The 21,029-nt window shown below is 41.0% G+C and overlaps 1 protein-coding gene across 1 annotated transcript; it reads left to right on the top strand.

Moving 5' to 3' along the window:
- The first annotated feature begins 7,206 nt into the window (after positions 1-7,206).
- Positions 7,207-14,905, top strand: ifnlr1 (interferon lambda receptor 1). Its single transcript, XM_030783202.1, has 6 exons — positions 7,207-7,328; positions 10,840-11,003; positions 11,185-11,369; positions 11,575-11,716; positions 12,356-12,477; positions 13,964-14,905. Exons 1-6 carry the CDS (start codon positions 7,207-7,209, stop codon positions 14,903-14,905), a joined length of 1,677 nt encoding a protein of 558 aa, XP_030639062.1.
- Positions 14,906-21,029: the final 6,124 nt, after the last annotated feature.

Below are 21,029 nucleotides of genomic sequence, written 5' to 3'. Positions count from 1 at the left end.
CAGTGTTTAGATTTCTCATTATACACATTTTCTATCCAATCCTCTGAGAGCTTTTTTTTTCCCCGCCTTAATGTAATTACTATTTCTAGTGTACTTGGTTCTTCTGCATTGTCCTTGTCTTTCTTAATGTTTTTTTTTCCTTTCACTGCAATCAATACGCTCAGAGGGAAAATGCCACACGACAACGTAATGGAATTTATAACTCTGTCTCTTGCACTCAACGGTTTGATCAGTCATACACAGATCAAAATCGATCGAAATTTAATCTTTTTTTTCCTTTTTGCCTGTATTTTCCATACATATGCAAGCATGTGGTCTGTACAGAAAAAGGCCTCTGACCCCCTCCCTCTCTCTCTCTCTCTCTCTATGGTTCTGTGTGACAGCGAGAGCTGTCAGTGACACTCAGGGGTCTGGGTGAATTTATTAGTCTGAGCAGGTCCTCTCTCAGTAGGACAATATGGTAGGTTCCCCTGAAATACCACTGCAATATTTCCCAGAGATACTGGACTCACCGTGGTGCTCTGCTCTCCTCTCCTCCAGTTCCTGCGGTTAGGGGAGTTTGACTCAGTTTCCAAGGGATACGACTCTGCAGGGAGGGGAGACTCTATCGACTGTGGCTGTCAGTGAGGTATAATTAGCTCTTTTTCTCCCGGTGAGACAAAGAATGCCCTGGCTTCATGGTTTATGAGAGTTTCAGCTGTGTAATTTCAATAAGGTCGCATTGTGCCTTTGTGTTTGGCCTAAGCAATAATTTAGATCTTGCTTTCAACCCAAGTTTTGCTAATTTGAACCCATCACCCTCCATCCTTCACTGTTTATTTGGTCAGATAAGCCCCTAAATAAGCCTTTATTTTAAGCGTTTAAGCTTATATTAGAAACGGACTGCAAAGAGAGCCAACACTGGGACCAAGTACAATACAACTCAGACCTGAAAAACAAAGTCTCACCGGACTTACGTCTATGTTATTATACAGTATGTGTTTTGCATTTATCTTTTTATTTAGTATTTGTATATGATGTTTATGGATGACCATCAAATGTTCTGCAAAATTTGAATACTCAGAAGTCAGAAAGAGTATTTTGCACCATTGCAGTTCTGTCAGGCACAACTATATTTACATTTTCATTTTGAAACAGAAATTGCATTTCTGATGGCAACATTCCCACTGATGTGCTGCAAAGATCTTCACCCCCTGGTGGACAGGTTTTACATTGCATTTTACCTGTTTGACAGCATTCTATTACGAATTGATGTTAAAATATTTCTGCAAAAGCTTATATCAACTCTAGAGAGCTGATTCGAGTTACTGAAAGGTGAACAAGAGATTTGTACACATTGAAATTACATGAATATAACTGCAAAGAACAAAAGTTACGCGAATTCCCAGCCCAAATGATGTAATCTGGGATTAAAAAAATACATGGTTAGCATTGTATGATCAAGTATGAAAAGTGAAATGAGCAATCCACTAGGTAGTCACTTATTTGTTGCGAAAATAGACATGGGATCTTGTGGAGGGTTTAATTATTTGGTGTATTGTTCAATTATTTATTGTGTGCCTTTTGTCATGCATTATCATATCCTTAAACATCGCATGTTACATTTTTTATGTAGATGTTAAATATTATAGATGTTCCTCTTTTTCATTCCTTGCAAGTCTGTGGTTGGATTTCTACTTCTGCTTCTACTTCATCCAGTCGTTTTATTCCCATTAGCTTAAGTGGCTTCATTTAACCACTTAGTACACTGACAACTGTGCTTAGTGTGTTTAGCGTGTTTAAGGAGTATAACAATAAATAACTTTAAGTCTCCGCAGTTGCTGATCAGAAATTTTTAGTATGTATTCTCTTTTGTCACAGGACGGTGATGCTCCAGTGCAGAGAAATCCTGCAGATCAGCGCTGCGCGGGAGACGAGACTGTCCTATATTAGCTTACACACTGCGTCAGAGATCAGAGTCGTGGTGCTGGGTTGCTGGGTAGCTAGGATGGCAAGGTGCTATTCTTTCTCTCCTGTTGACACAACGCTGTTGTCAGCATATAGGCAGGACCGCCTAACTGGGCCAGATATTGAAACAATGTTAAGTTGATGTTTACAGAGAAATTACACAAAATTTGGCCTGTGTTTATGTGCTTGTGCGTGTGCGTGTGCGTGTGCGTGTGTGTGTGTGTATACATGTCTGCATGTGTGTTCTGCTAATGCAAATAAAGTACTTGACACAAATGAAAGCACAAGATTGCTGTAAGTGTTTGTCATTCTCAGGTATTCTGGACCTGTTTTTAGACCCTTTACATTGGAACATCTCAGCATTTCTAAAAATGTATTCTGAGAACACAACGGGGGGAAAACAAATTCTCCGCTCCACACAAGGCCCCTCTTGCCCTGTATTTGTATAGTATGTTCCACAATTTATTTTGTCTTGGAACTAATCCTTCAGTTACGGTTTTCGTGCCACGTTTTGTTTTGATGTAGCGACTGCACAGTGGAGGCAGTACTAAATTTAATTAAAGGACGTTTTTCTTGTTCCTCTTGAGAGTCTGAAAAAGACACTGCACTCTCTGTGATGGTAAATACTGTGAATGGCAGTCGTTTGATTGTGGGCCATTAGTGCAATACATTTGTGTGAAAACTGTTTTCTTCTCCCGAGTCTCTGTTTGAATGTCAATACCACAGGAGAAAATACCCAGTGCCCTGGGACCATTCATTTATTTTGTATGGTTTAATTTTCACTAATCATCTTTATCTACTTTTGGCTTTTTCCATTTGCATTTCAATGAGTGAGAGAAGTGGGAAGGAAAACTAGGTAATTGTAGAGAAACTAATTAATTTGTCACATAATTAGGACTGCCAGCAATGTGAGAACAAAGAAGAGCCTGGGACAGAAATAGTGCTGATGATAGTGTTGCTGACCTTCTCCCATACACTTTCTTTTATTTATAATATTTTCTCTGTGGTCAAATGGGAGAAAACTGTGCTTTGTCCTCTGAGAAAAGCAAGAAGAAGCCCCCCCCCCCCAAACTTCTAAGTATCATTCCAAAGATACAAAAAAGCAGAAAGCAAACAACAGGTTGGGATGGTTGGGAAAGGGAAAGGGAAAGGCTTTAGGCAATAGTACAGTTTGTGTAGAAGTGAAACTTTGGCTTACGAAAGGCAAACAGGGCAACTCCATCTTAAAAGGTGTAAGGTGACTAATTGCAATGCCTTTTGGAGTTTATGGGAAAGGTTTCTTTTCAAGAGAACTCCTCTCCTCCCGAGTTTTCTAAATTTGAAGTGGGAGATGGATTTTGCTGTGGTTGTTGTAGTTGTTGTAGTTTTTGTTGTTGTTGTTTGTGTACATGTTGGGTATATTTTTATTTTTGAGTGTATTTTCATTTTAGTACAGGAGAAAAATAAATAATGGAAGTCTTATTTTACATTCAGAAGATGTTTTGAAAGTGTCTTAGCAAAGGCATAGCACATTACTGATAGTCTATATTGTCACAAGTACATTGTCTCTCTCCTTTTCAAGTGGCTATCCTGATGAGAGAAGAGCATATGATCCTATAATTGCATGTATTTCTTGTGTTTTGTCTGAGGGACCGGTGGAATTAAGGTCTTTGATCAGTTTTTACTGGGAAGCAGCTTATGTTTCTGTATTTCACTGGCCGTTGTGTATATGCATGTTCTCAGGACAAGACAGACCAGAGCGCACCGGAAAAACCTGTTTGACAAATTGATTTTAACTCTCTTATGAGATTATTTCAATTTTTTTTTTTAAATTTGGGTGAGAGTCAGAAATAGAGAGGGACAGAGTCAGTGAGGGAGTGAGGGAGAGAGAGAGAGAGAGAGAGAGAGAGAGAACAGAGACAGAGAGGAAGACAGATTATTTGTCTTAGTGAGTCTTAGAGAGATACTACATGCTACACACAGCACGAGAGAGAGAGAGAGAGAGGGAGAGAGAGAGAGAGAGAGAGAGAGCAGTTCTGTTTACATTGCAGGTTTGTGAAACTCTCACTGAAATGACAGTTAAAGCTAACATGTGTGTAACCAATTCTCTTCTCATGCATTCATCTCCATGCTGTGTGAGCCTTTCTGTTTACCAAACCTGCAGCCTGTCGCTGTCTGAAGACAAGGGCCCCAAAGGTCCAGCCAAGCCAACGATAGGGAAAAAAAAAAAAAAAAAAAAAAAGACTTCATCTTTTAAACATGACAGATTCAACCTCCCAAGCTTTCAGATACAATCTTTCCACCGGCATTGGAAAGATGAAGAGTTTCTCGGTGTTTCAGTGTTGTTCTGAAAACATCTGAATCCCATTAGCGATACGGTTTTGCTGGCGTGTGAGATTCTTTTGTTAATTGATAGTAGCTTTGGCTGTTGCCTGCTAAGGTACTTTCGTGGATGGCTTAACGAAAAAAAGGAAGTAACTATGTGTATTATGATGACTATGAGTGTCTATTGTCTAGGGAAGAAAGGAAAAGAAAGCCAAATTTTAAAGGAAGTAGAACAAAAAAAAAAAAATGAAACAGAGCCACCTTTGTGACTCAGGAACAGGCTGGTCTGCCTCAAGTTTTTTAGTCTTTACTTTGTCTTTCTCTTCTAAATAACCTTAATGTCCTATTTGACGGTCCTGTGCCTAAGAAGGTCAGCTAACTATTATCCATCGATGTTAGTCGTAAACAACACAACAGATCAAATCACAGGTCAGCTACACCTTTTGCTGTGAAAACCCTCCTAAACGATTCTTTCGTGTGTGGTTTTTGTTTTTGTTTTTTTTGGGGTTTTTTTAGCGGAATAGCTTTTTATTTGGATCAATGCCGATAAACGGTTTCAGAATGGGTAAAAGTTAAAGAGATGCTGACATGTCAATCAGCACGGTAACGATGTTGGAGTATTTACAACTCAAAATCTCTTGAGTTAGCACCACCCAACCGCGTAATCTGGTGAATCCTGTGTAAACAGACAGTACATTCCAGTGGTCTTTAAAAGTTCAGAGGATTTAAAGAGTGCCTCTAATCCCTGCGATCACACTGGACCGCCATCCAAGATGGGCTTGCCTAAATAATCACCTGGTACTGTAGATCACCGTTTCTTTTCTTTATGCATTTGTTCAGACCTCTCATTCTTGATCTCACGCTGAAATAAACACTTAAGTCTATATACAAATGCTTGGACTCTCTCTCTCTCTCTCTCTCTCTCTCTCTCCCACGCGCTTGCTCTAAATGCAGCTGAACCCATTCACAAGAAATGTTATCTCGTAAGACAAAGAAACAAACTCAGTTTTAAATATTAAAATAGAAAGCGAGTGGTACAGAAGATGTATCAAGTGGTACAGAGGAACAACAGGGAGAAAAAAATTACTTTTTTTATGGAATGTAGGGACATGATTATATATATTTTATAAAAAAAAATTTCAAGGGTGCACCTCATGGAGTGCACACTTCCACATAAGCATTAGGCAAAGGAACAAACTCTGCTGTAAGACACAAATCATTAGAATGAGGAACAACTGACCTCAAAACATCACATGAGGTGAGTTTTTTTTGTTCGTTTGTTTTAAATGACTTCATAGGAGTTTAACACAGAGTTATACTCTGTTCTCACCTGCATATTTTTATTTTTCAACAGTGGGTGTGTTTAGGCTTACTGTTAGTCACTATGAAGTGATAATCTAAAGATCTAGCTCAAACCAGACAGTTCACATGCATTTACCTTGATGTCATCTTGAGTTCCCATGTGAGTCAAAATGGGTTTACCAAAAACAGCGATCGTCTTACTGTGGCATCAGAGTCACTTTCACTTTCTTTTAAGGTTGAAAACTGCGCTATTTTCAAGATAAACCTGAAAAACGAGAATGCACAAACAGTCATGACAGCTCTGCAGAAGTTTAGAGGTGGGAGGGAGCAAAAGAAGAACATAATGAGAATGTAGTGATAAGACAGATTCAAAGTTCACCTGCACACCTGCCGATGGACACACCTCTCCCCCGGGATCGCCAGAGACAGAACCGAGAATGAAGAATCGGGAGGCGTTCGTCCGCTCTCACCTTCAGACAACGCGAAAATGATCTCGGCTTGTCTGAAATCCACTTTTAACCCATTTGGATAGTTGTCTCACCTCTCCGGAATCCTGGTGACTGGATGTCACAAATCGTGAGGCCTTTGATTGAAGATTCACACGGAGAAAGGATCCACTGGTGAACTGGATTTTTCCCGTCTGTTTTGAAACCTGGCTCTCTGGATATGTGGCCTTTTAAAGTGGTTGTTCTCGTGTTGTATTACGGTGAGTGTGATGGAGACTGAAGGATCTCTGTTTAGCCTTACGTGTCTGAGATGTTACTGTTTGAATGGTTAAAATGTTCTTTGGCTGCCAGATTTACGAGCTCCTTTTAAATAGCACCCATTTCGAATCCGATCATGGCTTTGACACGGAGGAAAGTAATTTTGTCATTAACGAGAAGATCATATAAGTTCATTATGATCAATATAAAATATGAGCACAATTTCATTTTTGTGCTCTGATGCCTGATCCATCATATCGAGTGTTGTTTAGTCAGGCGTATTAAAATGCTAATTCATAATTGATTCTTACAGCGCATGTATATCATTCATTCTGCAGTTGACCTTTGGAGGGGGAAAAAAACGTGTTTGTCAATCATTAGTTCGCCATTCGTTCGCCTGAATTTTCCGGTGTCAGTGTTCAGGAAATAGTTTGTCATGTAATGGTGCTGTATTGTTTCCATTTGTGGTCTTCTCACAGAGTAAGGGTCATTAAAAAAGAGACATTGATACCTTCTACTCCAGCAGTGATCTCGCAGACCTCTCTCTGAACGTCTGCTTACTGTCGGGTCTCGACAGTTTTCTGTATCTGTACTGTTAAAGGAAGGCGGCACATTTGTCTGTTTGTCATAGCAGCAACAACAGCGGTAGCAGCAGCTGAAGGGTAAAAATGGAAGATGTGTAGCCCGGGGGTCTAAATTTCCCACTCTGTTCTTTTCAGCTTTGACTACAATCATGTCACCTGCTCCTCTATTGAAAGATAAAAACTAAGTGAGCTTCCAGGGCTTTGTGCCCGCTGACCAACTCTGAGATGGATACTCACAACCCCACATTTTTGTATTGTATTCTTTTATGATGTTTCACTCTGAAGACACCGATTTCTAACACAACATTTCATCTCTCTCTCTCTCTCTCTCTCTCTCTCTCTCTCTCTCTCTCTCTGCAGGTTATATGGGCTCTTGCTCAGACACTGGAGACCCATATTTTGATTCCAAGAATTTCTACAATGTGCTGCGCTGGGAGAGAGTGGACAGTCCGGGTCAGGTGGTTCTGTACAGCGTCGAGTACAATGTGTGAGTTTCGTGACTTAGCCGACCTGAGCTGACAGTAACCATCACGCATCGCTGTCAGCGTTAGCTTTCAATCTCTGTCTTGATTATTATGGGTATGTTTGCCAAGAGATGTTAGGGGGGGAAAAACACATTGATCAAAATGAAGTGTCTCTTTTCAGCTGTGAAGGAGGAAAGATGGAAAGGGTAATTGCGCATGGACATGATTTTAAACTGGAACAACACACAATATAAAAATAATTTGGGAGTGTTAGGGTTCTCTCTCTCTCTCTCTCTCTCTCTCTCTCTCTCTTTCTCTCTCTCTCTCTGTGTGTGTGTGTGTGTGTGTGTGTGTGTGTAAGTGAGTGTGTGTGTGTTCGTGTGTATGTGTGTGTGTATGTGTGTGTGTGTGTGTGTGTGTGTAAGTGAGTGTGTGTGTTTGCTTGTGTGTGTGTGTTCGTGTGTATGTGTATGTGTATGTGTGTGTGTGTGTGTGTGTGTGTGTGCGCGTGTGTATGATTACGAGATCAGTAAATACCATATTATTATAAGTATACTCTCTCAAATCACTTGTTAGTATGTACTCTCAGTATTCAGCTTTTGGATCCAGCTGCTGGCTTCTTTTACCTGTCCCCTCAGTCCACTCATGTTCTACCTGTCCTGATCTCTGCTCGTTCTCTGCTCACATGCCTCTCCTCCTTAGCCTCCCATTTGCACTCCCTTTCCTCCGTCTCCTCTGCTTCTCCCTTTTCCACTCCGTAGCTCCCTGACACCTCCTTTATTGTGGTCTTAGTGGAAGTGCTGTGTCAAAGCACAGCATGTACTCAGGTCTCCTGCGAGAACTGCTCTACGGAGGTAGAGTTTTGGACCTCAGAGCACAGCTATTTACATTTTTTTGTCTTCACGTTTCACTACCATCTGACGACAAGCTTGTTTTAGAAACCTGAGGGTGCATTATGTATCTTTGGCATCTGTACTTACGGCTGAAGCTGGGCTGGTTTGGCTCGGTTACAGCTACGTTTTTCTTGATGCAGCATAGTCGTTCTGATGTAAACCCAAAAAAGAAAAAAAAAAAGTCTTTTAAAAATGCACAACTTACACCTGTGTGTTTCATAAGCACTCTTAAAACAATGATTTACTTTGGCGTGCGTGGCGCTTCACCTTGAACTGAATTCAAAAAGTTTTATCTGAAAGTAAGCGCTTTGAACCAAACATGGATTTTTGAAACCCCTTGTCAACCTAACCCAACCCCCCCCCCCCAAAAAAATCAAATCAGAAACAGAGTGAAAAAGGAGAAAGAATAAAAACTCAACCATTTGTTTTTCGACCTTTGACCATCATTTCACGGAATGAAAGGAAACGTCAAACAGAGAGATAAGACGGTTGCCTGGAATATCTTGAATGATTAAGTGTTGAGCGAACGCTTAGCAGGAGTATTGTGAACAGTATTTCTTCGACGGGAGGGCTCGGATGGGGGTGGAGGGAGGAGGGGGTGGGGGGGGGGGGTCGTGTACCGTCTTGAGAAGTGTCACTGGCCCATTTGCTCCTAAACATCACTCCCCTGCATTAGTCACAGTTCTGCTTTTGTCAGGCCAGCAGCGGAAAGTCGGACGCCGTCTAATCCGAACTCACAGGCGAAGTGGAGCAGGACAGTCAGTTGCTCTAGGCAAGGGGGGGGGGGGGGGGGGGGGGGTCTGGAAGGAAGGCGGGCAACTTCAAAGCTCCAACTAATCCAAGACTAATGTGGCGTTGGCATTCCTGGGCACACACACATACATACACACACACACTACTCTGGCTTCTTAACCTCTGTGTTTTCGAATATGCTGGAAGCTGGTACTTTCCCTTGGAGATGGGACCTCAGAAAAGAAAACGTAATGGGGGATGGAGCTGAAGAGCTGATGTTATGTTCTTTTCATATAGTTTTTGATAGAGATCATAATCAAATGTATTATTGCCTGAGAAATACAGACAAATACTCCTGAGCAGTTTTTCAATGGCTCATCTCAATCCACATTACTGTGTGAGGACTTAAGGATCTGAACACATTTCGCTTGGAGCTGCAGCTGAGACCTGCTTGTGATTTGTGTTTATCTCTGTCACAGACTTTTGTTCTGTTTTGGGAGGGAGGGAGGGAGAGAGAGGGAGAGAGAAGGAGAGAGAGAGAGAGAGAGAGAGAGAGAAAGAGAGAGAGAGAGAGAGGGAGAGAGAGAGAGCGAGAGAGAGAGACTGCAAGAGGCCTCCCTTTCATAGATGTAGAGGCCGTTGGCCAGTCATCTACATCTTTAACTCTATCTATCTATCTATCTATCTATCTATCTATCTATCTATCTATCTATCTATCTATCTACAGAGAGAGAGAGAGAGAGAGAGAGAGACAGAGTGAAAGATTAATATGCAGTTTTATAGAAATGTTTTATACATTTTTTATGTTTACAATTTTTTTTACATTTACATCTAATTTTTTTTTTCTTTTTGAAAGTCATGCCAACAAAACTTTGCTGGACTGAATGAAAATAAAGAGACAGATCTAGAGTGAGAAAGCAACAGAGGAGTTGCAGGGAGAGTCCAGAGGCGGATCTACGGGTGGGCTGGGGTGTGCCCAGGCCCGCCCAGATTGACATCTGGCCCCACCTATTCAGATTCATGAAAATAAATGGGTTTTTTTTTTTATAATACATTTTTTAAAGTTTAATTTCCACTGATTTCCATGAATGTGATTTGTCTTTGGAATCATTAGAATGATATATTATTAATAATAATATTCAGAACCTTCTTTCTCACATTTGCTGACTGACATTAGGTTACATTATGTTACATTATGTTAACTTTAACTCGTCCCAATAATTCTGTCTGAGTTTCGCGTAGCAGCTGCTTGGCAATTGTTAAGCGCAACTATGGCTAAACAGCTATCATTGACCTGTTTTCATTAAAAAAAAACATGTCTGGAGGAAGATGAGGCCGATGCAGTTTCCTTTTTTAGTTTTTAATCTGCTCTTCAGGTAGGATGCCGCAACAACGACTGTCGGGGCTGCATTATTGTTGCGGTCACCACATTGTAAATATCTAAGCCTTTTGAGGAAGATGTGCAGTGATGAGGTTCATTTGGGCCCGCCCAGATTTTTCCTGGCCTACCCATCAGCCACTTTCTGTATCTGAGACTGGGAGAGAGAGAGAGAGAGAGAGAGAGAGAGAGAGTGAGTGAGAGAGAGAAGGAGAGAAAGAGAGATTTGGTGATATCGCTCGTCTCCTGCTTTGCAAGCATAGAGGAGTACACACAGCAATAAGGAAAAAAAACCTTATGATAATTGTATCTCACCACAGTTCTCCACAAACTGAGAACATTGCAAAAGCACAGAAACGTTTAATCAGCTATTGGTTGCCTTTACTTTTTATTCTTCATATATAAAACGACATACAGTGAATAAGAGAAAGAGTGCCAGACATGTGGAACTGCAGTGTATTGCTTTTCACGGCAGAACTGAATAATCTGCCGTTAAGTAATTTAATATGCTGTTTGTCTGGTTTAACACAGTTATGGAAATCCATTTGTTCCGGTAATGGAATGCCAAAACATCAGTGTGACTTTCTGTGACCTCACAGCGTTGACTGTCAATGATGGCTCTAGGTACTACGCCAGAGTACAGGCCAATGGTCAACTGCTAGGCTATACAGCACGCTTCAACCCCATGTCCCGAAGTAAGGATACATTGTCTTCTCTCCTCCTTAACTTTTGTGACATAATCATATCCTATTTATATTTAAATTTGTGTTTATTCATATTTAAATTTGTGTTTAGCTTGAATTGTATCTTATAGATCCTACTCAGGTCTTGTTGTTCTCTCTCTCTGTTGTTCTCTCTCTCTCTCTCTCTCACTAGCTGCATTTGGTGCTCCTGAGGTGTCAGCGACTTACAATGTGTCATCGGTGATGGTGACAGTCAGACTTCCACAGGGACCAGGCAACAGATCCATCGCAGACATCGCATGCCAAGTGAACTGCAGTTCAAAACCTCCCGTTGAGTACAAACTCACAATAACCCATCCGGAATCAAAAGCAGGAATGGTAAGTCCTCACCTCTTCTTTCCATCTCTGGATTTTGAAAGCCCCTTTTAAAAACATTAAGTTTCCTCCCTTTATGATAGCAGCAACAAGAGGGACCGTCACTAATTTCAGAAGTCATCTTTAACTTTAACTAATTTCAGAGGTCATCTTTAACTTTAACTAATTTCAGAAGTCATCTTTAACTTTAACGTTCATGGCTCCACAGGTAATTATAGACACGTCTGGACGTTTTGTGTTCAATCATTCAGTACGTAGCACAGAGTACTGTGGATATGTCGTTTATACCCTGACTCATCCTGGATCACCCCAACAGAGTGACAATGCCACCTTCTGCATCACTGTACCAGGTGAAAACATTTCTTTTCATGCATTCCAATCAGACCAATCAAGCCTTCATTCTTTTCAAATTAAACTGGACCTTTAATTGGCTCTGTTTCTCATAATAATAAAAGTAAAAAAAAAAAAAAAAAAAGGTATTCTAAAATTATCAGGCCTCATGCTTTGTGTTTTGACTTTAAGGAAGACTGTATTGCATGCCTGGTGTACAAAAATAAAGGCATAATTTTAGCGTTTACTTCTAAGTCTGGGTCAAAAAGAAAAAAAAAATGTTATAAAAATGTTAATGACTATTTCTGTGCCTTGATTCTGTGTCACTCTGAGAGAATATCTCTCCTTTCGTTTCGATGCTGTCGATCCATTTAGATATTTAATCAGAATATTCCGGGGAACAAAGAAATAAAGATATAACAGGGTAATGAACATGAGCCGAGTAATGCTTTATCGTCCTTCAGCGTGTATTGTTTCCTGTTTCCACGCTTTGGTGATTACTGCCAGCTTAAGGTTCCAGTGTATCAAGTCAGAGGCCCACCCTACCTAGTCAATATTGGGATGACAGTAAATCACTGTGAAAAGACACACATGGTTACATTGTTTGAATTAAACCCAAAATTTATTATGACGCTTTGTTCGCACACGGTCTTCCGCAGGTGACCCCTGGTCCCGTATATTCATCGTACCCGGGCTGATAGCGTTCCTTCTGCTTCTGAGCTTATCGGCAGGTGTTTGCTGGACTTACATAACAAAAGAGAAGAGTATGCCTAAATCCTTGGTAAGAAATGCATTCCGCTCCTCTGATGGGGAATTCCCCAAACAGGGAACACGCTGTTCAACGCCTTTCCCAGAAACCAGTGTGTTGGAGAGAACAGAGAGTTTCGCAAGTCTGTCAGACTGTAGAAGGAAATGAAATGCCTATTATCTTAATCTTAGCTGTTCCCCAGGGTTACAGAATTCTTGGTATGAAACATTACTGTAAATCTTTTTTTTTTGTTTTGTTTTTTTTTTTTTTAGCAATATGCAAATTAAGCTCAGCACAGTCTTATGGGGATTGTGTACTGTGGTAGAAATGGATTCTTAAGCTGATGTATGCAGTTCAACCTTTCTGTGCCAGTATCATTTTTTACTCTTAAGAATGATGAATAATTAATATCTCCTCATGAAAGTGGGATTTGATTTAAAAAAAAAAATGTTCAAAATATTTAAACCATAAACTAGGGGTTGCACGAGTGCATAATTTTACAACTTGAGTACTCCTTTCCTGAAAATCTTGAGTTCTCGAGTACTCGGGGAGGGGGGAGGGGGGGCTCTTCCCTTACACAATGGTGAAGTATGGATGATACCAAGTATGTTTTACCGATAATACTTTAACGTTATTGTTACCAACATTCTACAATAACCCAAGATAGAAAGTTCAGTCAGCAATGTGGGTTGTCCACACTAGCCTGGATAAATTTGAAAACACATAATTATTTCTCAATTTCTTTAAATTGTTTCAACATGTCGTCTGTTTTTTTGTAGATTAGTTGAAACCTGGTCATCATTAGTAACAGACTTAAAAATGAACTTAATCACATTTGCTTGCATCTATATTTTAACGACATTAATTTGTTTAGCCGCGTTAATGTAGTAGCCTAGTCTATTACATGACAGGCTTGATGTTAGAGCCATCCTCGAGAAATCCGTCCACAACTCACAATCGTTGTACGTTCATTTCATCATAACGACAGCTGGAAAAGAAAATTTGCACTGTGAAATACACCAGTAAAGCAAACAAACAATTGATTCACCCTTTTCTGCTGTCGCCGTCCTTCCTCTTGTTTACCAAGGACTCTAACTGGAAACTGAGTGCGTGCAAGATTTAGCACCACACAATTAACGAGTACTCAAAGATAATGTAGAAACTCGAGAATTGATTTAACTGCTCAAGTACTCGAATGTTTGAGTACTCTCTGCAACCCCTACCATAAACTGTTATTTTATCAGAAATCACCAGTATGAGTAAGAAGGAGACATCGAGGAAAACAAGTATTAGGGTATCATATAGAATCAATCTCAAAATTATATATCTGTGCGATGGTTCTTTCACATCGGAGTATTAAACAAATGTTGTATAGGTAGAGTTTTTCTTAACTGTATCAAAAACAAAGGTAGTACAAATGTCAGGAAGATCAAAAACAAAGGTAGTACAAATGTCAGGAAGAAGACACATTTACTTTGATTGGTTGCTCAGTGTTTTCTTTCCCATATTTCTTAAACAGGACCTGTCAAAAACTGGACATGTCCTACACCTTATAAACACACAGGACACTATATCCCGTGTAGTGATAAGTCCACAATTTTTCAGCCAAGTGGAACTGAAGACTGCTGAACCCTGTGCACTCACAAGCCATGACAGCCCCAAAGACAGCAGCACCACGGAGGGGAGCTACGCTGTCCAGGTGTGCCACGCCCAGTCCTGTAGTAACCGTACTTACCGTGATCAACAGCAAGTTTCAAGACAACAGTCCAGAGACAGTACGGGCTCCTCCACCAATTATAGTATGGTGGTGCACGTCCAGATATCTACTTGTGACCCGAAAGAGGATGCGATAAACCTGAGCCATATCAAACCGTCTGGTCTGAAACCTCAGGAAGAAAGTGAACCAGTCTTGATCTCGCAGAACGCTCCTCCAGGACCGGAGATCGTCCCGCAGGACCAAAATGATTCAAATAACGATTTACTGATGGTGCCGGTTTTGCATAACAAAGATGGCGTACTTCAAATCCCTGGCTTAACAGAGATGGAGAGTTCTACCTCAAATCTTGGGAATTGTGAAAAGATTCCCCTTCTTTCAGGTCTCATATTTGATTCAGACACAACACCTTCTCCGACCGATTGGATGGAAGACCTGGACGACCAAGACAGCGAATCAGGAGAGCACTATGCAACTACCTACGTTTCAAACCAAGTTCTTCTGCCTACCTGCATGGAATCCACCAGTTACCATCCACAAATAACTCCTCTGAACACACAGACCGGCAACTCATCTAATTACAGAAAAAACTGGGTTCCAGGGATGCAAGCAGAGATCCAGGAGCAGGACAGTTCGGTCAAGGGCAGGAATTATATCCTGCAAACTTGGCCTGATCCAGATGAAACAGAGAAATTAGGAACGGGTGGGATATTTTTGGAGGGATGGATGGTGCAAATCAAAGGATGATTGCATGACACGAAAACATAGCTCAGCGACACCCCCCCCCCCCCTCCCCCTCCCATATGTCAGATGGACTCTTGCTTTCCATCCTGGCTTTGGAGCACTCCTGCCGGACAGGAGCATTCTTCGACTGGACTTTGTTCTGAGACAGTTGAGGGCAAGAGGAAGAATACACAAGGGTGGAGGAACCGTCCTTCTCCACTCAGCGATGTGACTTGTGATCTCTGAATGCTGCTGTTGTCAGACAGAGAGAACTGAGACACCTCTCCCCAGAGGGGCTGATGGTGCTGTGTGTTTGACATCTCGGCTTTTCCGAAAATCCTCAACCCAAGTCTCAGTTCTCAAAACAAACAGAGATTTGCTCTCAGACTTAGGGGCGGAACCTGAACAGTGTGGAGAGGCGCCCGGTGTAACTGTGACAAAGACTGCTTCGTCACAGTTGATAAACACAATACAGCGCTGAGTAAGAAGGAGCTTACGGGATCAGCAAAATTTAAATAATATGTTTTACGCATCAACTGAATAATAGCATGGAGGTAGCATTTAATTTTTCACTTTTGGACCTTTTCTCAAGTGTTTTTTTTTTTTCTCCTTAATTTATTAAATTTTCCTCATCAGAAGTTTATTTTTCGATTTCTACAGAAGTGAAATACATTAATGAAGTGTCTTGAACCACAGATAAGAGTTTTTAGCTCACGCTTATTTATAAACCTGTAATCATTTCTAACTCAAGCCTGTTTTTATCAATGTATCATCCACAAAGTATTTGTTGGAGACTGAGCTATTGAGTATTGTAGATATGTATGTGTATGTATGTGTGTGTTGCATTTCCCTCCTGCGGGCAAAGCAATACAGCACTGAAGCTACTTCTGTGTTTGTTTGTCTGTGTGAGTATGTGTGTGTGTGTGTGTGTGTGTACGCGAGCGTGTGTGCGTGCGTGTGTGTGTGTGTGTGTGCATGCGTGCGCATGTGTGCGTGTTTGACAGTGCTGTATGTTGTGAAATAAAAATTTTTGTTTGAAGTGTGGGTGTTGTCTTGTAATGTTCTCTTCTGTCAAGGTAATTCGTTCTTGAATCTCATTTCAGACAAAAGATCTTTTCTAAAACAGAGGGCGTGGCGATAGTTTTATGGCTTTGTGTATTCTTCACATAGTGGACACAAAGTCCCCGTACATATGAATTAAACTCTATTAGAGATCGCCTGTATGCTCTCCTCCATCCTCTGGACAAATGTCTCTAGATTTACCATGTTCTTCTGGCCATCTTCTTCCATGTTGACAGTTACATGTTAATGAGGTAGTCTCTGGTAGCTGTTTTTAGGTCCCCAGTGCAGCTAAACTTTACTCCAAAGAGAGTTGTCATATGTTGTTAAGCCTGGATTTGGAGGAGGCAACACCAGATCAGATGTAACTCCAGTCCACTGTCCGCTAAATTTGTCGTTGAGAAATTTGGAGGGAAAACTTGGAGAGCATCACAAAGGGCACAAACTCATGCATACCAGCTTTTGACCACCTGGTATATATTTATATGCAATGTGGTCAGACACTAGTCATAAACAAGTCATAAACTTCAGTTTCAGCTGAAATGACGTCAGACAAAGGTATCCTTCACATTGTGTACTTTGTCCCACTCTTGTGATTTCACAGTATCTGAAATGTCTTGTAAAATATGACATGGGTTTATGAACTATAATCATGGCGAAAACTCTGATATGACTACTGATTTGATAACAGTTATCAAAGAACCACGGTCATTTATAGTGCCCCCCCTCCCTTTTACTCTTTTATATCAGTCCACAGTCACATAGGACGATATCAGCTGATATCCATATAAACGACACGCACACAGGAATAATTACACTTTGCAAGATTCTGCTGTTTTTTTTTTTTATACTTGTGCTTTAAAAAAAAAAAAAAAAAAACAGAACCGTACAGCTTGCCGTTGTGTATCCTCCTCAGTGTTAACAACAAGACTGTGCAAACGAGACAAAGGTCACGTTATTCTTCCCCCAACGCCTTCAATCATACGCATTTTATGGCACGGGCTGTACTGGAGTATGACTGGACAAAGGTGCCAAAGTGTTTATGTGGCCGACTGTTGCCAAGTTACACAGCCAAAAAAAAAAAAGAAAAGAAAGAAAAGAAAAGAAAAGATAAACTCTGTAAAACAGTGAAGGTGCAGGTTGAGTTCGTCAAAATGGCTGAATCGGGTTCCCCTCTTTTCTTTTCTTTTCTTTTCTTTTCTTTTTTTGTTTTAGAAAAACAAAGCAAGTGCTAATTCGCTTATTCGTTTGATCGAATCCCTAATCTCTCACGTCCTCTCATGATTCAGCCAAATCCACTCTTGCTCTGCAGTCGGGAATATAATTTGACAAGAGATTTCTTATTATAAAAACGACGTAATTACTGAATGGAATTAATTGCTCGTTAAGGAGTGCAAGCTCAGGCAGAAGGGTTGGTAACTTATTCATGTGGGTTTGTCCTGTGGGGTGGGTGGCGGGGGGAGCAGGGTGGCACGCCTGGAAACCACATTTAAAAGGGAAATGAAACTCTCTTCTCCTCCTGCTTAGTCACTGCGGTGTGCCGTATGGATCACTGTTTGCAGAAGACTCTGACTAGATAAGAAGAGTAAATAAAATAAAAATAATAATAATAAAACCTGGTTTCTGCTGGAACAACATGCAAACTGCGTCATGTTTCACAGGTGAATATAGGCCTGTCCGTCCGTGTGTGTGTGTGTGTGTGTGTGTGTGTGTGTGTGTGTGTGTGTGTTTTTCTGGTAACACCTGGAACCAGTTCATCCACTCTCCAGCCCTTTGAGACAACAGCTGTGTATGATACATTAAGACATCAATGATGCCAAAAAGCCTGATATCAATGAAGTCACTTGTAGAATGGGTTTGTGTGTATACATTGTTCTGAACAGTGAACCAGGATTTCTATGTCAGTGTGTTGAAAAAGGCAGTCGGTGAGGGAAACCAGTCTGTGAAGGAGTGACAAAAAGATGGAATGTGACAGAAGAAAAAAAAAAGCACTCTACAAGGAGAATTAGGGAAAAGAAGAAAAAAAGGGTAGAGCATGAAAAGGACGGTTGTTCTGATGCAATTGAAAGAGAAGGGACTGAAAGTGTGGAACGAGGCACTTCGAAAAACCTGCCATGTTGTGCTCTCGCATTCTCAAAACTCGTTCAGATTTGACGCTCTCCTGCAAATAGACATCTGCTTGTCAAGCAGCGCTCAGACTTAGACGTCTCATAAAGTACATCTGTCCATCAGGCCGTACATAGACACGTTTTTCCCTTCTCTCACTTACACTTCTCATTCTTTCTCTCTCTCTCTCTCTCTCTCTCTCTTTCTCTCTCTCTCTCTCTCTCTCTCTCTCTCTCTCTCTCTCTCTCTCTCTCTCTCTCTCTTTCTCACTTGCTCACACTCTCGTATTATTAAGATAGCTAAAGTTAAGGGAGAAGTATATGGTCTTTGTGCCGAGTGTTTGTTCAGTTTGTATGTATGTATGTATGTATGTATGTATGTATGTATGTGTGTGTGTGTGTGTGTATGTATGTATGTATGTATGTGTGTGTGTGTGTGTATGTATGTATGTTTGTATGTATATATGTATGCATGTATGTGTATGTGTATGTGTGTGGGTATGTATGTATGTATGTATGTAGGATGTATGTATGTATGTATGTATGTATGTATGTAGGATGTATGTATGTATGTATGTATGTATGTATGTAGGATGTATGTATGTATGTATGTAGGATGACCATACGTCCTCTTTTTCGGACCTTAAACATGCGTCCGGCCAGGATTTCTAAATCGACAAAAACGTCTGGGATTTGGCTTTAGCTTTCCACAGTTGCCGTTCATTGTGTGTTCATTTGCATTGCTTTGACCTCTTTCTTTAGGTCCCGCCCTCGCGCACGCCACCAGTGGACGGTCACGTACACTATCATGCCAAAAACGCTGATTAAACAGCATCTCATTCAGAGGATTAAGAGACCTTGCCACTGTTACTATGCTAGCAGTTATTTGTCTTATTAAAGATTAGCCGGCTATGTGTTAAAGCGATTAAGAACTGATGCAGTTTCACTTTGCATTGCTGAGCATCAGCCTTACATGCACAATGACAGGAACCAAAAATGACATTTCCCCGTAAATTTGGAGGGGAATGGGAATGCATCACCACGACCCCCCCCCCCCCCTCCCCTTTTTTGAAAGTCAAAATATGGTCACCCTAATGTATGCGTATGTGTATGTATGTATGTGCATATATATGTATGTATGAACGTACATATGTATGTATGTGTGTGTGTGTGTGTGTGTGTGTGTGTACATATGTACACATATGCATACATTAGGGTGACCATATTTTGGCGTATGTATGTGTATGTCAGAGCCAGATTTGGACTGGGTTTGGAACCATTTTGGTTCATCAGTTTGTCAATTTTCAAAGTGTCTGAATCACATGGTCACAATGCTATGCAAAGAAGGAATGAGGGGATATTTCACAAAGACTTTTAAACATCGTAGTAACTTCAACGAAAAGCTCTCATCCCCTCCTTGTGCCCGAGTTCCTAAAATTGCTTTTTTTTGTGATAAAACAGAAGTTTATCTCAGCAGAGCTTCTCTGTAGTAGCTGGAGAAAATTAAAAACAGTCAGATCATTTGCAGCAAAGCCAGGCACCTGAAAGGAATGAAAATCTTTCAGCGCAATTAGAATCCTAATCTATGCATCTTTGCACAATCTGAATGAACTAAAGCGAGGGGCCAGATTAGTTTCTGTATGTCAGCCCGGTTCAGAGATAAGCCTAAACAGTCTCTAAACACTCATCATTTCATCCATTGCTTTTCCTTCACACAGACTGATAACACTCATAATATTCACCATTACTCTGAAATGTGTACCTTTTTCTGCCCTGACAAAGTTCTCATCTGGTTCCTCTGATTGTAGGACGAATGAATTCTTTGATTGTTCAAACTTTATTTATTTATTTATTTTACACAAAGCAATGTGAGAACCGGATAGTCAGATACCCCAATCTGTATTTTTAATCTGAAAACTGACCAATAGAGGTTGACCTGACGCGATTCACAAAGTCAACTGTGAGATTATGTTTGGGTGTTTTTTCAGCACCTTATCTCCAAATAAAGTTGAAACGTTTTGATAAGTTAAAAGTCGTCAGAAAGCGCATGACTCATTTACATTCCAACACAAGCAGCGCATCGGAATGAAACGGTTTTGCGGACGTGGAACTCGTTTCAAGAGAAGTCTTAGGAAAAACCGGGATCATTTAAGAAGGATATCATTTTGATCGCTGTCACTAGACTTTTGACGCCTCTGTAATCGGTGTACATCTGCTGTACACGGTGTTGGGGCGGTTAATTCCAGGACGCTTTCACTGAATGAGACAGGTGTGTATTGTTTCCGAGTTTCAAAGGATTCATGCTGTCTCTTCTCTCTCATGCACTCCCCTCTTTTTTTTCTCTCTCTTTTTCTCAAAACATCTGATGGGTGGATGGATAGCGTGAAGTTAATTGGACACAATCACAAACAGCACTCTCTGCCACCCCCGCTGACAGCTCTCCTCTTATTTTAATAAAGACGTTAAGGGCCATTGATTACCACAAAAAACAAAAAACAACCTTCAGAACAGGTGCTGAAACAGAGAAGAAAATGGTGAACCAATTCAAGGGCTTTTTCTCAGTCTTTCTTTTTTCTTCTCTTACGTGACCTGTGTCAGTCACGCGTTTAGTGCAGATCTCTCCCTCTGTCTCACTCTTCAGAGTAGCAGTCTTCCCCCATTGGAAAGAGTAGCAGTGGATCCAGCCGTAATCTGTGATCTCTCTCGACCTACGTGGGCCGCCCACGACCTCAAGTCTAACGTCCCCACCCACGACAGCAGCTCGCAGAGGCAGTCTGGCTGTTCCTTTGTCCAGGCGAAGGCAGTCCAGCTATTCTTAGCCTGCGTGTCACAAATGATATACGAGAAGAGGATGGGTTTTGGCACCTTCTGCCTACATTGTTTACTGATATTCCAGAGGCAGGTGGGGACAGTAAATGCTTATAAATAACCCCCCACCGCAACTCTGGAGATACAGCCTTGACTCTGCGTTCAGCGCACCATTC

Source organism: Chanos chanos, chromosome 8, assembly GCF_902362185.1.
Source record: "Chanos chanos chromosome 8, fChaCha1.1, whole genome shotgun sequence".
Taxonomy (NCBI): domain Eukaryota; kingdom Metazoa; phylum Chordata; class Actinopteri; order Gonorynchiformes; family Chanidae; genus Chanos; species Chanos chanos.
The sequence above is the reverse complement of the archived record's forward strand: the minus strand, read 5'-3'. Positions and strand labels throughout refer to the sequence as shown.